The sequence below is a fragment of the Somniosus microcephalus genome, chromosome 3 (assembly GCF_052327205.1).
Source record: "Somniosus microcephalus isolate GS21.2 chromosome 3, FLI_Smic_1.0, whole genome shotgun sequence".
Lineage (NCBI taxonomy): Eukaryota > Metazoa > Chordata > Chondrichthyes > Squaliformes > Somniosidae > Somniosus > Somniosus microcephalus.
Window position 1 is genome coordinate 299,635,800 of NC_140989.1, and position 17,061 is coordinate 299,652,860.

A 17,061-nucleotide genomic window follows, 5' to 3' on the forward strand; every position below is an offset into this window, starting at 1 on the left:
AGGCATCAACCTAGTGAAGAACATAAAAAATAGGAGCAGGAGTAGGGCATTCGGCCCTTTGAGCCTGCTCTGCCATTCAATAAGATCATGGCTGATCTTCTACCTTAACTCCACTATCCCCATAACCCTTGATTCCCTTAGTATCCAAAAATCTATCGCTCTCTCTCTTGAATATACTCAACGACTGAGCATCCACAGCCCTCTGGGGTAGAGAATTCCTAAAATTCACAACCCTTTGAGTGAAGACATTTTTCCTCATCTCAGTCCTAAATGGCCAACCCCTTATTCTGAGACTGTGACCTAGTTCTAAACTCCTCAGCCAGGGGAAACATCCTCCCAGCAAGCTGCTACATGGGGCTACCTTGTATGTTAAACACCAAACGCAGCAGGTTATAGATAGAGCTAAGCCATCCCATAATCAACAGGTCAGAGCAAAGCTCTCTAACCCTACCACATCCAGTCAAGAATGGTGGTGACAACCAGACAACTAACAGGAGGCAGAGACTGTATGAGCATACCCAGACACAACCACGATGGCGTCCAGCACGTGAAAGCAAGAGACAAGGCTGAAGTGTCTTCAGCCAAAATTTCAAATTGGATTCTGCTACTCGGTCCCCCATCATCATAGATGACAGTCTGCAGAAAATTCAGTTCACTCCACGTAACATTACGGAGTAGCTGAGTGCACTGGGCACAGCAAAGGCTATAGCCTCTGACAACATCTTTGCTGTAATGCTGAAAATCTATGTAATCTGAACGAGTCACTCCCCTAGCCAAGTTATTCCAGGATTGCAATGACAATGGCATCTACCTAACAATGTGGAAGATTACCCATGTGTGCCCTATCCACAAAAAACTGGATTAATCTAGCAAACTAATATCTAATCAGCCTCCTCCCAATCAGTAAAGTGATGGTAGAAATCATTAATAGTGCCATTAAGCAAAACATAATCACCAATAACCTGCTCACTGCAAGTCCAGCTCAGATTCTACGAGAACCACTTGCTTCCAGACCTTCTCATGGCATTGATTCAGACGTGGATGCAAGAGCTGAATGCCAGAGGAGGGGTGATAGCAGCTATCCTTTATATAAATGCAGTGTTTGACCAAGTATGGCACCAAGGAGCACTAGCAATCATTGGGGGTCAAAGGGAAAACACTGCAGTGGCCGGAGTCATACCTGGCACAAACTAAGATAGTCACAGCTGTTGGTGGCTAATTATCGCAGCTCCAGGACATTGCAGAAGCTTCTCAGGGAAGCACCCTCGGCCCAACCATCTTCAGTTGCTTCATAATGACCTTCCATCATCTCTCAGTTCCCCTCCAAGCTGCACACCTCTTGACCTGAACATATATCACCATTCCTTCATTGTCACTGGGTCAGTATTCTGGAATTCCCTACCTAACACCAGCATGGACACAAAGATTCACGAGATTCAAGAAGGTTCAATGCACACAATCACTTTTTAAGGGAAATATTTTCACTCCATTTTTAAATCCTCCTAAAAGACAGGCAGAATAGAAAAGGAGGGGGGGGGGAGCGTAGCCCTGATAATAAAGGATGACATAAGGACAGTAGAGAGAAAGGATTTTGGCTTGGAAGATCAAGAAGTAGAATCAGTATGGGTGGAGATAAGGGGCTGGGTTTTCTGAATGGAGATGAGTTGGAGGCGGGACTGCTGCTTGTCGTGTCAATGTCCCGCCTCCATCCTCATCTGACCAACCAGAGGGATTTTCCCCTGATTGACCTTGTTAAGCCCGCCCTGCGGGCTCAGCAGGCCAATTGGGGAAGAAATCACTGACAGAGCACGTCAACGTCAGATGTGCTATCTGTCAAGACTTCTTGAAAGAAGAAATGTCAGCATTTGACAGCTCTGTGAAGCTGTCAAACACTGACATTCTCTTTAGTTTGATGAGTCTTTGTGTTCAGGACTCATCGAACCTTTCAACTTTGTAAATTTCAGATGGCTGTTGGAGCGGAGGATCCAACAGCCAGTCTGTGAAATTGACAAGCAGGATGTCGGGTCTCCCGATCCAGAGAGGATGAAGGCTGTAGGAAGAAAACAAGGTAAGTGAACATTTTTTTACACTTATCACTCACCTTAAATACTTACCGCTCTACACTTGCACCCAACACTCACCTCTACATCTTACTTCCAGGTGCCTCCGACCGCTGCAGACCTCCTTCACGTCTCCTCCAACCCGGCGGGGTTCTCCGAGGTCGGGAAGCCTTCACCTGTAAAGGTAAAATGGCACTAATCCTTTTTTCTGCCTGTCAACTACTTGTTAACAGGCAGTTAAAAGTATTTAATGCCTTTCCCGCCTCCAGGAGACGGGACCCGAAGCAACACTTCTCCCGCCTCCTCGCAAAAGGGCACGGAGGCGGGATGGGGGCGGCTTTGCCATCCGCCCCCACTTTCTGCTAATTTACCGGCAGTCCTGCCTCCATACCCGCCTCCTCGGGGCTTGGAAAATCCAGCCCATGGAATAACAACGGGCAGAAAACACTGGTGGGAGTAGTATATAGGCCCCCTAACAGTAGCTATACCATTGAACAGAATATTAATCAAGAAATAATAGGAGCTTGTAACAAAGGTAATGCAATAATCGTGGAGGATTTTAATATTCATATAGACTGGACAAACCAAATTGGCAAAGGTAGTCTGGAGGATGAATTCATGGAATGCATTCGTGACAGTTTCCTAGGACAATACGTCATGGAACCAACCAGGGAACAGGCTATTTTAGATCTTGTATGAGACCGGGTTAATTAGCAATCTCATAGTAAAGGATCCTCTGGGGCAGAGTGATCATAATATGATAGAATTTCACATTATGTTTGAGAATGACTTTCCTAAGTCCGAAACTAAAGTCTTAAACTTAAATAAAGCCAATTATATAGGTATGAGGGGCGAGTTCGCTAAGGAAGATTGGAAAAATAGATTAAAAGGTATGGCGGTAAATAAGCAGTGGTTAGCATTTAAAGAAATATTTCATAATTCTCCACAAAAATACATTCCATTGAGAAACAAAACCTCCACAGGAAAAGTAATCCATCCGTGGCTAACTAAAGAAGTTAAGGATAGCATTAGATTGAAAGAAGAAGCTTACAATGTTGCGAAGAATAGTAGTAAGCCTGAGGATTGGCAGAGTTTCAGAAACTAGCAAAGGATGGACAAAAAATTGATAAAAAGGGAAAAAATAGAATGAGAAAACTAGCAAGAAATATAAAGACAGATTGTAAGAGCTTCTACAAGTATGTAAAAAGGAAGAGAGTAGCAAAAGTAAACGTTGGTCCCTTAGAGGCTGAGACAGGATAAATTATTGTGGGAAAATAAGGAAATGGCAGAAACATTAAACAAATATTTTGTATCTGTCTTCACAGTAGAAGACACAAAAAGCATACCAAAAAATGATGGGGAACCAAGGGTCTAATGAGGATGAGGAACTTAACGTAATTAATATAAGTAGAGAAAAAGTACTAGAGAAACGAATGGGACTAAAAGCCGACAAATCCCCTGGACCTGACGGCCTACATCCTAGGGATTTAAAAGAGGTGGCTGCAGAGATAGTGGATGCATTGGTTTTGATCTTCCAAAATTCCCTAGATTCTAGAATGGTCCCAGCAGATTGGAAGGTAGCAAATGTAACACCGCTATTCAAGAAAGGAGGGAGAGAGAAAACAGGGAACTACAGGCCAGTTAGCCTGACATCAGTCATTGGGAAAATGCTGGAATCCATTGTTAAGGAAGTGGTATCAGGGCACTTAGAAAATCATAACATGATTAAGCAGAGTCAACATGGTTTTATGAAAGGGAAATCATGTTTGACAAATTTATTCGAGTTTTTTGAGGATGTAACTGGCAGGGTAGATAAAGGGGAACCAGTGGATGTAGTATATTGGATTTCCAAAAGGCATTCAATAAGGTGCCACATAAAAGGTTATTACACAAGATAGGGGCTCATGGGGTTGGGGGTAATATAGTAGCATGGATAGAGGATTGGTTAACGGACAGAAAACAGAGCGTAGGGATAAACAGGTCTTTTTCAGGTTGGCAGGCTGTAACTAGTGGGGTGCCGCAAGGATCAGTGTAGGGGCCTCAGCTATTTACAATCTATATTAATGACCTAGATGAAGGGACTGAGTGTAATGTATCCAAGTTTGCTGACGATACAAAGCTAGGTGGGACAGTAAGCTGTGAGGAGAACACAAAGAGTTTGCAGAGGGATATAGATAGACTAAGTGAGTGGGCAGTAAGGTGGCAGATGGAGTATAATGTAGGGAAATGAGAGGTTATTCACTTTGGTAGGAAGAATAGAAAAACAGAATGCTTTTTAAATGGTGAGAAACTTTTAAATGTTGGTATTCAGAGAGATTTGGGTGCCTCGTGCAAGAAACACAGAAAGCTAGCATGCAGGTACAGCAAGCAATAAGGAAGGCAAATGGCATGTTGGCCTTTATTGCAAGGGGTTTGGAGCATAAAAGTAAGGAAGTCTTGCTACAATTGTATAGGGCCTTGGTGAGGTCACACCTGGAGGACTGTGCACAGTTTTGGTCTCTTTATCTAAGGAAGGATATACTTGCCTTGGAGGCGGTGCAACGAAGGTTCACTAGATTAATTCCTGGGATGAGAGGGCTGTCCTATGATGAGAGATTGTGTAGAATGGGCTTATATTCTCTAGAGTTTAGAAGAATGAGAGGTGATCTCATTGAAACATATAAGATGCTGAAGGGGATTGACAGGGTAGATGCTGAGAGGTTGTTTCCCCTGGCTGGAGTGTCTAGAACTAGGGGGCATAGTCTCAGGATAAGGGGTAGGCCACTTAAGACCGCGATGAGGAGGAATTTCTTCACTCAGAGGGTTGTGAATCTTTGGAATTCCCTGCCCCAGAGGGCTGTGGATGCTGAGTCTTTGAGTATATTCAAGGCTGAGATAAACAGATTTTTGGACTCTAGGGGAATCAAGGGTAGGAAAGTGGAGTTGAGGTGGATGATCAGCCATGATCTCACTGAATGGCGGAGCAGGCTCGAGGGGCCGTATGGCCGACTCCTGCTCCTATTTCTTATGTTCTCATTTAGAACTGCAATGAAAAGTTTTCATAATGCATTTCTGTCCCCGTACAATCAGCGCTGAGCAAACAGGACAATAATGGAGCCAAGCAAACTTGAACTTTGACTCCAGAATTATTTATAGAACTTTTCAGCAGCCATCTCATTTACTGTTTGGCTTCAAAAGTATTTTTTTGCACATTGCCTGCCCTTTCACAGCAAGCACTGGAGTAAAGAATGGGACTGATATTGCAAAGCTACGTGTGATTTTCTTTTTAACTTTCAAATAGTAGGGAGCTGCCAGAGGATGAGGAATCTGCTTCATTTTACTTTTGGAAACCTAGGCAAAACCAGCATTAGATTGCCAGAGAAAGAGATCAAGTGCATGCTTGGCCACTGGATCAGCAGAGAGCAGTCAGCTTCCACTAAGCTATAGAGTCTGAAATAAATTATATAGTTTGATACAGACATCACAGGCATAAACCACTATTTCCTAGTTAGTATTAGCATATGTTCAGTTCAGTTCAGTTCAAATGCTTTATTGGCATGAAAGTTTACAGAGAACCATATTGCCAAAGCTTACATAGCAAAAAGGTACAGTTTTCCAACATTCTGTAGGTGTCAATCGATTTGACATTTGTTGGGTACATACAATATTACTTTTAAACAATATTAATTTTAAACAGTCTTTCTACTTCATTTGGTACGTTCAATATTAATTTTAAACAGTCTTACTTTTAAACAGTCCTCAGGTTGTGACATGTTGTTACATATTTGGCCCCAAGGTATGGTCTGTCTCCTTCTCCTAGGACTAATCTCAATTTTGACAGATCATCCAATTCCTTGAAATCTGGGGTTGTTTGGCTTAGCTTGTTGAATAATATGTTTCTTGATGTGTTGAATTTTTCGCATTTTAGGAGGAAATGCATTTCTGTTTCAACCTCGCCAGCCAGACATTGATCGCATATTCTATTCTCTCTAGGCTGCCAGGATTTCTTGTATCTGCCTTTTTCAATTTCCAGTTGGTGGTCGCTTAGTCTGTACCTGGTGAGGGTCTGTCTCTGTTTTGTGTCTCTGATGGTCGTGAGGTAGTCTGCCAGTTTATATTCTCTTTTTAGGGCCCGGTAACATTCTAATCTGCTTTGGCTTTCGGTTATTTTGTTCCAATGTTCCAGGTAGGTTTCTTTGCATTTTTTAATGATTTGGTTCACTCGGATTGGTGTTTGGACGGCTGTGTTGGTCTGGGGCTGGTCAGGGTCCGGCTGAGTACTTAGTTTCAGTAGCAGCTGACTCAGGGGACTCTTTTCTGGGTTTAGCTCTTGGGTCTGAAAGGCTTTGAAATGAAGGGTGTCTGGGGAGCTAGATTTGAGGTGATTTAGGAAGTTTAGTGCTCGTTTTTGGATGTTTATTATCAGTGGGTATCTGCCTAGTTCGGCTCTGCATGCATTTGTTGGCGTTTTTCTTTGGGTGCGAAGGATGCTTCGGCAGAATTCTGCATGTAGGGCTTCTATTGTGTGTTTTTCCCATTTAGTGTAGCTTTGGTGATTTAGCGGGCCCCATACTTCACTACCGTACAGTGCAATGGGCAGGATTATGCTGTCAAATATTTTGAGCCAGATTTTGATTGGGATTTGGATGTTGTAGAATTTTCTTTTTATTGCATATAGGGCTCTTCGGGCTTTTTCTTTTAGTGCATTCACTGCTATGCTGAAGCTCCCTGATGCTGTAATAGTTAGACCAAGGTAGGTGTAGCTCATAGTGTGCCCTATAGTGGTATCACTGAGGGTAAACTGGTATTTGTTTTCCTGACATCTGGGTCTTTTCTGAAAAATCATGATGTTGGTTTTCTTTAGATTTACTGTTAGAGCCCAATTTTGGCAGTATTTGTCGAGTAGGTCTAGTTGTTGCTGTAATCCCTGTTCTGTGGGAGACAGCAGAACCAGGTCGTCCGCATAGAACAGGGACTTCACTTCTCCATCCAGGAGACGGAGACCTGGTGACTCGCTTTGCTCCAGCATGTCTGCTAATTCATTTATGTATATGTTGAACAGGGTCGGGCTCAAATTGCAGCCCTGCCGGACGCCTCTTCTCTGGGTGAAGAAATCGGTGCGTTTGTCTCCAATTTTGACCCCGCATTTGTTTTTCAGATACATTGATTTAATAAGGTCATAGACTTTGCCCCCTATTCCACACTGAAGAAGTTTATAATAGAGCCCTTCGTGTTTATAATAGAGCCCTCTGTGCAAGCAAAGTACTATTGTAGGACAGAAAGATTCCATTGCATAAGTCAAAAGAATAATTAGGCCCTGATATTCCTTATCAGAACATCCCAATAGCAGCTTTTTTGGGGGCATTCCAATGAAGAAAAGTGATCAGAGACCTGTAATGCTGCATCTCTGGCCTAGTAATGCTCGATGGCATTGACGGGTGAGTGGGATGCCAGCATTACATTTGGGTGTGGCGGGAAGATGCAACTTTTATTAAAATGAAGTAGAAGTGATATTTCATCATCAGTCGCACGACTTCTCTCTTGGAATGCGGGACGTAGGTCAGGTGCAAGCGACGCTTGTATAAACTGGGTGTTGGATAACATGAAGTGCCACTTGAGAAAGGAAGCCATTTAAAGGGTCAGGCAGCTACTGTTTGCAGTAGAGAATTTATTGTGTACAAAAACAGTATCAACTTGGAAATTGCCTAATCTGAATTGGGGTCATGCCTCCTGCTTCCCCATCTCCTGACTTCTTATCCAAGTCACGACACTAAATAAAATTTGCAGGGCCAGCTCTTCCAATTTGGAGAGAGATTGGCTCGTTGCGAGTCCTATTCTGGTCCTCCTCTTCTCCCTTTTCTTCTGCACATTCATTTCTTATAAAGGTTGTCAGGTTTCAGGATTTCAGACTGGGCTGCCAAAGGGATCCTTTGTGGAATATATGTTAAAAATGCTACTATTGATCTAAACTTAATTCTCAAGGGAGTAGATTTACAAGACAGTAGAGCCATTACGTGTATATGGAGTTTTACTGCCAGCAGGTTTCTGACAGGAAACTGCACTGGCAAGTTAATTCCATGGCAGAATGAGAGCTGGCCTATTTTAACAGCTGGGGCTCATTTAAATCCAGTTGGTAAACTTCCCGCCTGTTCTGGGTGGGAGGTCAGTGGGAAGCGGCGGAAAATCACGCTGCCCGGAGGCCACCCGCCAACACAAGTTAAGTGGCAGTATGGGGTGCCTGCTCCTCCTGGCCCCATAAAGGAAAGAAAAACACTTCCCTTTCTTGGCCTCTTCTGGGGCTGATTCTCTTCTGCCCTGGGATGGTCTGGCAGGAAAGCTTCCCCACTCAGGCCTGAGTTAAAATTGGAGTGAGGTCCCAATTATGTCATGCATATGTAAAGAAGGATCCTGCCAGCTTTGAACGGGTGTTCTTGCCGCCTGCTCAGCAGAGCAGGCTAAAATCGTGGTTGGCCGGTTCCTGGCAGCTTCAGGGCAAGTAAGTAATGGCTTGTGCTGGGCGGGTACAGTTAAAATTGCCCCCGGGATGTCTGAACCAGCAGTTGGAGATCATTAAAATAATTAGAGATTCCAGCGATTGTTAATAAGCACTGCTGACATGACAATCATATCATTTGAACTCAACACGGTCATTGCCAAATTAGGCTGGTAGATTGCACTTTAAAGAGGAGTGGTATTTAGTTTTTACTAAAAGCTAACACTGCAGTCACAGACAGGCTTTTAGGTGTAAGGTAGGTTGGGAGGGCAGTCAGGTTGTTTAGAGGGAAAACCCTGAAGACCTTTGTTGAGGTGAAGAGGTTAGGAATGCTGGAGGATAGTTAGAAGATCTCTTGTTTAAGTCAAGTAAGACAATCCACTGAAATAGAAAAGCATGAGTGCTGATTGTAACTACTGCTCTGTACATACTCCACCTTAGAATAAAGCAGCTTAATGTTTCAAACCATGACTTTCCTCATTTAGTTTAACTTGGTTTGCCTTTGAATAGATTAAAGAAATGCAGATGCAAAAAACACGAACATCTAGGCCAAATAACAAGGGGATGCTATTGTTACATTGGCCGCACAAAAGTCAAAATCTACCCCAAAGTGACCAAAACCAAATTGGTGAAGGAAGCCAAAATTCCAATCATTTCAAGTTAAAAATTAAGTTCAGTACTTATCCGGACTTATCTGCAATTTACCAATTTGGAGTCAGTTGTCAGTCCTCTAATAGAGTCAACGAGGATTTTAGTTGGTTGAACATAAACAATAGCTTCAATTGATTTACCTGTAAAAATTTATTATTGTATTTATATTGTTGACCATAAAGCTGTTTTTGAGGCTTTATCCTTTTTATTGTGGTCAATGAATGTAATGGATTTACTATGTAACTGATGAGTTGTATAAGTACTGTTGTACTTGAATGTTAAAATTAAAAAAAGGAGAACCAGTTTTAAAAAAAACAATAGCTTCAATTTGCTAATTTTGCATCACACTGGAATTAGAACCAGTAAACCTTTTGGTACACAAAACGCACTTTAAGAGAGTATTTAATCATCAAACTATTTCCTTTAATATACAGGGTAATGAAAGAATCAATTAATACTGGGGAGGTAGCAGTAGATTAGAAACAGGATAATATGGTGCCAATGTTCAAAACAGACAGGCAACGATAGACATATGAGTCTCATTCCCATTTCATTTAACATAATAGAATTAATTCTCGGGAGTAAACTTGTACAACAGTAACCTAGTTTACAGCAGTCAGCACGAATTCAGAAGGGGAAGATCCAACCTTCTTTACTTCTTCGAGGAAGTGAAAACCCAAGTAGAGTGTGGTAAGCTCTATGACATAGCGGGGTCGATTTTCAGTGTGCCGTGAGGCGGGCTTTTAGGCGTGCGGGGGGGGGGCTAAAATCCCGAATTCGGGGGTCCCGACACCATCCCCCCCAAAACCCGTCTCCATGTAAGTTTCAAAGGAGGCGGGTACCCGCCCCGCACTGGGACCCGCCGACCCGAGGCGGGAAGGGATTAGTGCCAATTAACTGCCTGTTAACAGGTAGTTAACAGGCAGTTTTTAGCCTAATCCCTATTTTGAAGGGTGTCGTGTGGGATTCCCGACGGCTCCAAACCACGCCAGGTTAGAGGAGTCGGGCCGTCGGGTTGAAGGACTTGGAGGGGTCAAGATGTCGGTGTTCAGATGAGTGATGGGTGCATGAGTGCAAAGGTAAGTGTGTTTGGTGTGTCTAAAGAAGTTTAAATTACCTGTACTTACCTTCACAGCCTTCCTTCCTCTAGGCTTCGGGAGTCCATCATTCAGCCGGCACTGAAAGCAGAATGGCCGCGAGCTGTCAAAAGTGACAGCTTGCAGCTTTCAGTGCCGGCTAGATTTCTAACAGAGTCTGCGTAGAAGGACTCAGGTTAGAAGTAAGACTGTCAGTGTTTGACAGCTTCAAACAGCTGTGAAACACTGATATTTCATCTGTCAACACGTCTTGACAGATGAAATTTCAGTCTGTGATGTCACCTGTTGCCGGGTGGCCCTTAATTGGCCTGCTGAGCCCGCTGGGCGGGCTCAACAAGGTCAATCAAGTGAAAATCGCGTGGATTGGCCGGACGTCGATGGAGACGGGACTAAAACCCGAAAGTTGTAGTCTCGCCTCCTTCCCGACTTCTGAATGAAAATCCAACCCAGTGTATCTTGATTTCAAAAAGGTTCTTGATAAAATTCCACTTGAAAGGCTTATTAATTAATTGTACTGCAGCAGTTCAAGAGAAGGCTTACTGCCACCTTCTTAAGAATAGCTAGGGATGAGCAATAAATGCTGGCCTTGCTAGCAATGCTCATATCTCCAGAATGAATTAAAAAAACTCAAAAATATGTTAAGTAAACACTGGGAATGGCTAAGAAACTGGCTGAAGGGTAGGAAACAAGAAGTACTTGTTAGAGGAGTTATGTCCAAGTGGGGAAAGTACTGCGTAGGGTACCTCAGGGATCAGTGTTGGGACCCCTACTGTTTCTCATTTACAATAAAAATACAAGCCGAGTGGACAATTTTTCAGGTGATTTTGTCCAACTCATTCTGTAATTTGTGATGCAGCTCAGAAATTACAGCATGAGTTGGACAAAATATGTAAATAATCAGAACAATGGCACATCAAATTTAATGCAGACAAGTGTAAAGTGCTACATGTAAGAAGGAAAAACAGAGACAGGCAAACTCCATGAATGGTGTTGAAAAAGCTAAAGATGAAGTTGAAGGAGACCTAGGAATCTTAGTAGACTTGACACCAAACATGTCCAACCAACTGATGCAGAGCAGCAATCAACAAAGCTAATAGAGAGCTTAGCTATAATGTCAAAAACAGTAGACTCTAAGTCAGAGGAGCTAATGATCAAACTGTATATTGTTCTGGTCAGACCATACCTTGAATAGTGCATTGAGCTCTGGTCACCAAGAAACGAGAGGCATTTCAGTGCTGGAGGCCGTGCAGAGAAGGACCATGAAGCTGATCTTCAGTGTCAGCTTTATGAGTAATGAGAAAAGTCTGGAAAGACTTGTGCTTTTCAGACTGGAAAGGAGGTGTCTAAAAGGTGATCTTATAGAAGTACATAAGATCGTTAAGGATGTAGAAAAAGCTAACGTGGATTGCTACTTTAAATTAAACTATGGGAGTAGAACTAGTATACACAAGTTCAAAGGTAATTTTAGGACTGATATCAGGAAATTCTTCCCCACACAAAGAGTGATCAACATATAGAATAAACTTCCAGAGAGAGAGAGTAGTGGAGGCAAAACCCCAGAATCATTTAAGAAGCAATAGGATACTACAATGGGGGAAAATTAGGATCTCTCTGTATAGGTGAATTAAGATGGGCCAATATCTTTCCTCACCTGAAATTATCTTGTCGTCCTGTGATCTAAATGGGCTTGAGGCTTTGGCCAGAATTTTGCCTACCTGGGTGAGTCCAGTGCGGGCGGTGTCCTAATGGAGCCTATTAAGCCCACCCAGCGTGTTACCCGGCCCAATGAGATGTTGTAAGTCATCTGACGTCATTCATGATGCGTTTTCAGCCAGGATCTTTAAAGGGACCATGGCCACATTAGATTTGGCGTTTAATCTAACATAGTGCTGTCAGTGTACTACAGCATTGGAGTGCTGCAAACACTGACAATGACTGCACAGAGGCAGAGGGCTGCACCCAGGTTCTCCGATGACTCCCTCCATATGCTTATGGAGGGAGTCAGAGCACGCAGGGAGATCCTCTTCCCTTCCGATGGGCGGAAGAGACGTCCCCAGGAGACCAAGACAGCCTGGTTGCAGATTGCAGAGAAGGTCACAAGCAGGGATGTGGTCAGGAGGACCTGGGTGCAGTGCTGCAAACATTTCAATGATCTCATTAGATCAGGAAAACCTTAGTACAAAGCCAAACTCAACCTCATCCTGCTGTGCCTCTCATCACATCCCCATCACTCTGCCTTTCCTACCCTACTCCTGCACATCCTTACTCACACCAACATACCTTGCACCTCCATTCATCACTTTTCTATCTACATTATCACATCCCCATCTCACTAGCCACCCTTCACACTCACCCTCATCCTAGTGCAATCATACCAACTAACAACACACAAGGGTAGCCACTTGGGTGTTTTATCCAATGTTTATGTAAAGTTTCTGTTAATGTGGTGTCAAACATAAAAATCTTTATTTTCAACACTTTCTGGTCTTGGACAGATTCGTGTGCACCTTTGGAAGTGGCTTAGTGAGTTCCAGTGAATGATGAGATATAACTGTACCCCCAGCAATGGTGATGAGTGTGAAAGGAATGGCTTGGTCATTGTAGGGATTCTTTATGGTGTTGGTGTGGGGTGGTGCCAACCTGGCGCATCATGTGGCAGCCATATGGGTGTACAGCGTAAAGTTAACTAAATCTGGCCATGATGAGGCCATCTCTGGCCTCCTGGGCAGCAATGTACTCGGGTGCTGATGCCCTGTATCCTGTGCAGCATCAGGTGATTGCGGAGAAGATTGGTGTTGTTGTTGGTGCTGCTGGTGTGCTTGGTGTTAGGGCTGATCGCGGTCCAATTCTGAGGACCAAGGTGAGACAGTATAAACGGCACCCATGTTGATGGAATAGATGGCACGTGAAGTACAGCTGACAGAAGCATTCTGTCAATGGTGAGGGAGTTCTTCCATTGAGGTGACACTGGATGGAGACTTTGCTGGAAACACTTGCAGCCTGTAGAATCTGTGCTGGAAATGGACTGAGCAACAGCTTCTGCCTGAGGAAAGTGATCATCTGTCAGGTGGGAGCTTTTACTGTACAGTTGATGCTGTCAAGTAATCAGCTGGAAAATGGCCACAGAACTCCCGCCTCCGGTTGACAGACGTGGTTACCGAGCTGCGTGAATCCCGTGGTCATCCAGGAAAATTTAAAAAGTAAGTGAAAAAAGACTCTTAAGTGCCTGTAAACTACCTGATAATGATTTCAATTGGGACGTCCACTGCTGCTGGTCAGGCCGGCTCCGCGATGACAGGTGTGCCAGGGGGGAAAGGCGCATGGGAGCGGGATGACAGCAGGTTCCCGACCTGCTGTCAAAAATAACAACTTTCCCACCCGACCCGCCACCGATCGCACCCACTACCACCACAGAAAATTCCTGACTTTGTAATCTGATCCCACAGACACATTCTGGGATAGGTAATTGCTCCAAGGGATGGATATGGACTGTAGATTATCCTTACTTGTATTTTTACACTGCTCAAGCAGCCCAATTTTTTCAGATTTTTTTTTACCTATATTAATATAGTGTGAATCTATAAGAAGTGATACAAACACTGGAGTTAAAGTGGCTTTATCATTATCTAAATGTGTCTTTCAAGATGAAAACGCTAGATCAGGGAATTGAACAAATTATGACAGTGATTGGGACTTTTCTAATTTTCATAGCATATTGTGGCAATTTAGGTTTATAATTATTGGGCTCGACATGCCAAAGAGCCTCCCTTGCTGCCGGATATATGGTAGGGTAGGACTTCTGGCCACCGCTGTGTCCTAGAGTTGAGTCCACCCCAAATCATGGGGATGGGGGTCATTTAAATAGTTGAGGCAGTGACCTACCCCTGTACAGGTGTGACAGGGGCACCCACACTGGCTGGTGGAAATTCAGAGCAGCAGTTTACTGTGTCAATGGGGGGAGCCAAAGGCCCTTATTGGACCACAGAATATGTGATTTAAAAAAAAAAATTTCCCCAAAGGGAAATGTGAGCCTTAATTCTAAGGTACTCAATCCACTTCCCCTTTGGAATTTAAGCAGAACGTTTCGGGGCAGAAACCTGGCGATTTGGTCCCACCGCTTGAGTTGTTCCTTCTCCCACCTCAGGATTGATTTTGGGGCTATGTTCTGCCACCCTACAGCCCCTTTGGAAAAAAAAATGAAGATAATGTTGCCCATTCGAACAGGATCTAGAATCCTCTTATATTGCTTTAATTATGATTGAAAATCTTACTTACCGCTATAGCTTGAACTGTAGCTAAGTAAAGCTTAGCAAGGTCATCAAGACTATTGGACAGTGCCAATCCAGTTACCTATTGGTGAAAGAAAAAGGTACTTTATTAGAACTTGAAGACACAACTCAAAGTATAATTGGTTTTTTTTCTAATGAATTTTTGCATAATTAATTAAGGAGTTATGATTTAAAAATAGGTTTCCTAGTGACATTGGTATTCTTAGCAGTAATAAACCTGGAATTAACTCTGAAAGGTTATCAGTAGAAAGGCTTAGGTGGAAAGGATGGTCTCTAAGGAACTACTTTCAACACAAGATAGTCTCTGTTCTCTGTCAGTTACAAAAAAAGTAATGAAAACCTCCAAAGGGGCTTCAGGGACTGTGTGATCATATCACTGGCCCATAAGGCTGAGCACAAATCCCAGCCAAATAACTGAGTAAATCTCAATCTCCTTTGCTTGATAGACATTCAGACAAGACAGTCAAGCAGTGTTTGTCAGGGCTTTTGCTTTTTTAAAATTATTTCTTGCCAAGTATGTTATTTTTCCTTTTAAAAGAATGCACTTAAGTTTTAAATGGATACAAAAATGTTTAAAAGTGAGAAGACAGGTTGATAAAACTGTTTTTTTTAAAAGGGAATCGTAGGTTTTTGAAAAAGAGGGGCTGGATAACCAATGAGGTGTGGGAACCCTTGCTGATTTTACCTCCAACCAAGGTGTGTGGCCAATTGTAACATTGTTACGACTGCATGGCTGAGGTCAAGTCACCAAACTTTGTCTGGTTTGTTCATCAATACTTGCATATTTAATATCATTCCTTACTGCACATATTAAGCAGCAATAGTTGGTTCTTGTGATTTAGCTACAGGAAACACATTCAGTCACAAGACAATCAAAAATTACCATGCCAAACTGTAAAGACAGGCGTTCATGGCAAGACTGTCACTCAATTAAAATTAATGCAAAATCACGATAGTTACATGGAATGGAAATCTGGCTGAACTTGAATACCAATTTCTATATATTTAAAAAAAACAGAAATCATTTGGTCATTCCCCTTTAAATCCCTTCAATTATCCGTGTATCTGTCTTCCCTCTAAAGTGCTCTGAAACATTTTTTATGTGAAGTGTACTGTATATAAATATAAGTTTAGTGTAGAAGGCTAAAGTAATTTAGTTATTCACCGTCTGTTCTTTTATCTTAAACTAGCTGGAGTGCCCGGTGGTGCCGAGGGTTTTTTGAGGGCATGTTGTTGTTGGAAGAGAGAGAGAGACTGGGGGGAGAAGAGAGAGACTGGGGGGGATGAGAGCGACTGGGGGGGAAGGGGGGGGAGAGAGCGACTGGGGGGGAAGCGAGAGAGAGAGAGAGACTGGGGGGGAGAGAGAGACTGGGGGGGAGAGAGCGACTGGGGGGGAAGAGAGAGAGAGAGAGAGACTGGGGGGGAGAGAGAGGGAAAGAGAGAGGGGGAGGGGGAGAGAGAGAGAGAGACTGGGGGGAGAAGAGAGAGATGGGGGGGAGAGAGAGAGAGATGGGGGGGAGAAGAGAGAGATGGGGGGGGAGAAGAGAGAGAGACTGCTGGATTTAGTTCGGGATTAGCCTGGAGAGGGGCGGGAAGGAGTGCCTCAGGCCTGGCCCGATGGACCCCTGCGAAGGAAGGAAGGAAGGAAGGCGGCGAGCTCTCCCTCCCTCTCCCACCCCCTCACTCTTTCCCTCCCTCACCCTCTCTCTCTCCCTCCCCGTCTCTCCCTGCTTTACTCTCTCTCCCTCCCCTCTCATCTCCCTCCCTGCCCCTCTCCTCTCCCTCCCTCCCCCTCTCCTCACCCTCCCTCCCCCTCTCCTCACCCTCCCTCTCTCCCTCCCTCCCCCTCTCCTCTCCTCTCCCCTCCCCCCCCTCTCCTCTCCCTCCCCCCCTCTCCTCTCCTCTCCCTCCCCCCCTCTCCTCTCCCTCCCCCCCTCTCCTCTCCCTCCCCCCCTCTCCTCTCCCTCCCCCTCCTCTCCTCTCCCTCCCCCCCCTCTCCTCTCGCTCCCCCTGTCTCTCCCTGATTTCCTCTCTGTCCCTCCCTCCCCCTCTCTGTCTGCCTTTCCTGAGAGCCCGGTCGCGGTGAGCCGAAGCCCCCGTGTGCAGATCAGCGGCTCAGGGCCGGCCGGTGCGCGGCCTAGCGGGTGAGGCCCGGCCGGACTCACCTTAGCTGAGGTCGCGCTCCGGGCCGCCGCCGACGTTGACGCGCGCGCTGACTCCCGCCCCGCCAGCCTTTACTAAGATGGCGACGATGGCTACACTCAGCTCAGTCCTGCACCGCCAGCCTTTACCAAGATGGCGGCGATCGCGGGGCGGGCCCAGCGGGATGGGCGGTGCCTAGCTCGGGCGTGGCTGGCGAGGAGAGGCCGAGGCTTCGAGGCCTGCAGGTGGGGTAACCCTCCAAGGTTGTGGCGCCCGGCGGAGGCAGCGAGTCAAGAGGGAAAAAAAAGGGTGAAAGGTAGGAAAATTGATCAGCTTAGAAAAAATATTTA

General features: G+C 44.6%; 1 protein-coding gene across 3 annotated transcripts in view; it reads right to left on the minus strand.

Moving 5' to 3' along the window:
• fggy (FGGY carbohydrate kinase domain containing) overlaps positions 1–17,061 on the minus strand; it is a 420,841-nt gene that overhangs the window by 126,812 nt on the left and 276,968 nt on the right. For all 3 annotated transcript variants that reach the window (XM_085982838.1, XM_085982840.1, XM_085982839.1), the window contains exon 12: positions 14,556–14,630. In XM_085982838.1, coding sequence (XP_085838964.1) covers positions 14,556–14,630 — 75 coding nt within the window. The remainder of the gene's footprint in view (positions 1–14,555; positions 14,631–17,061) is intronic.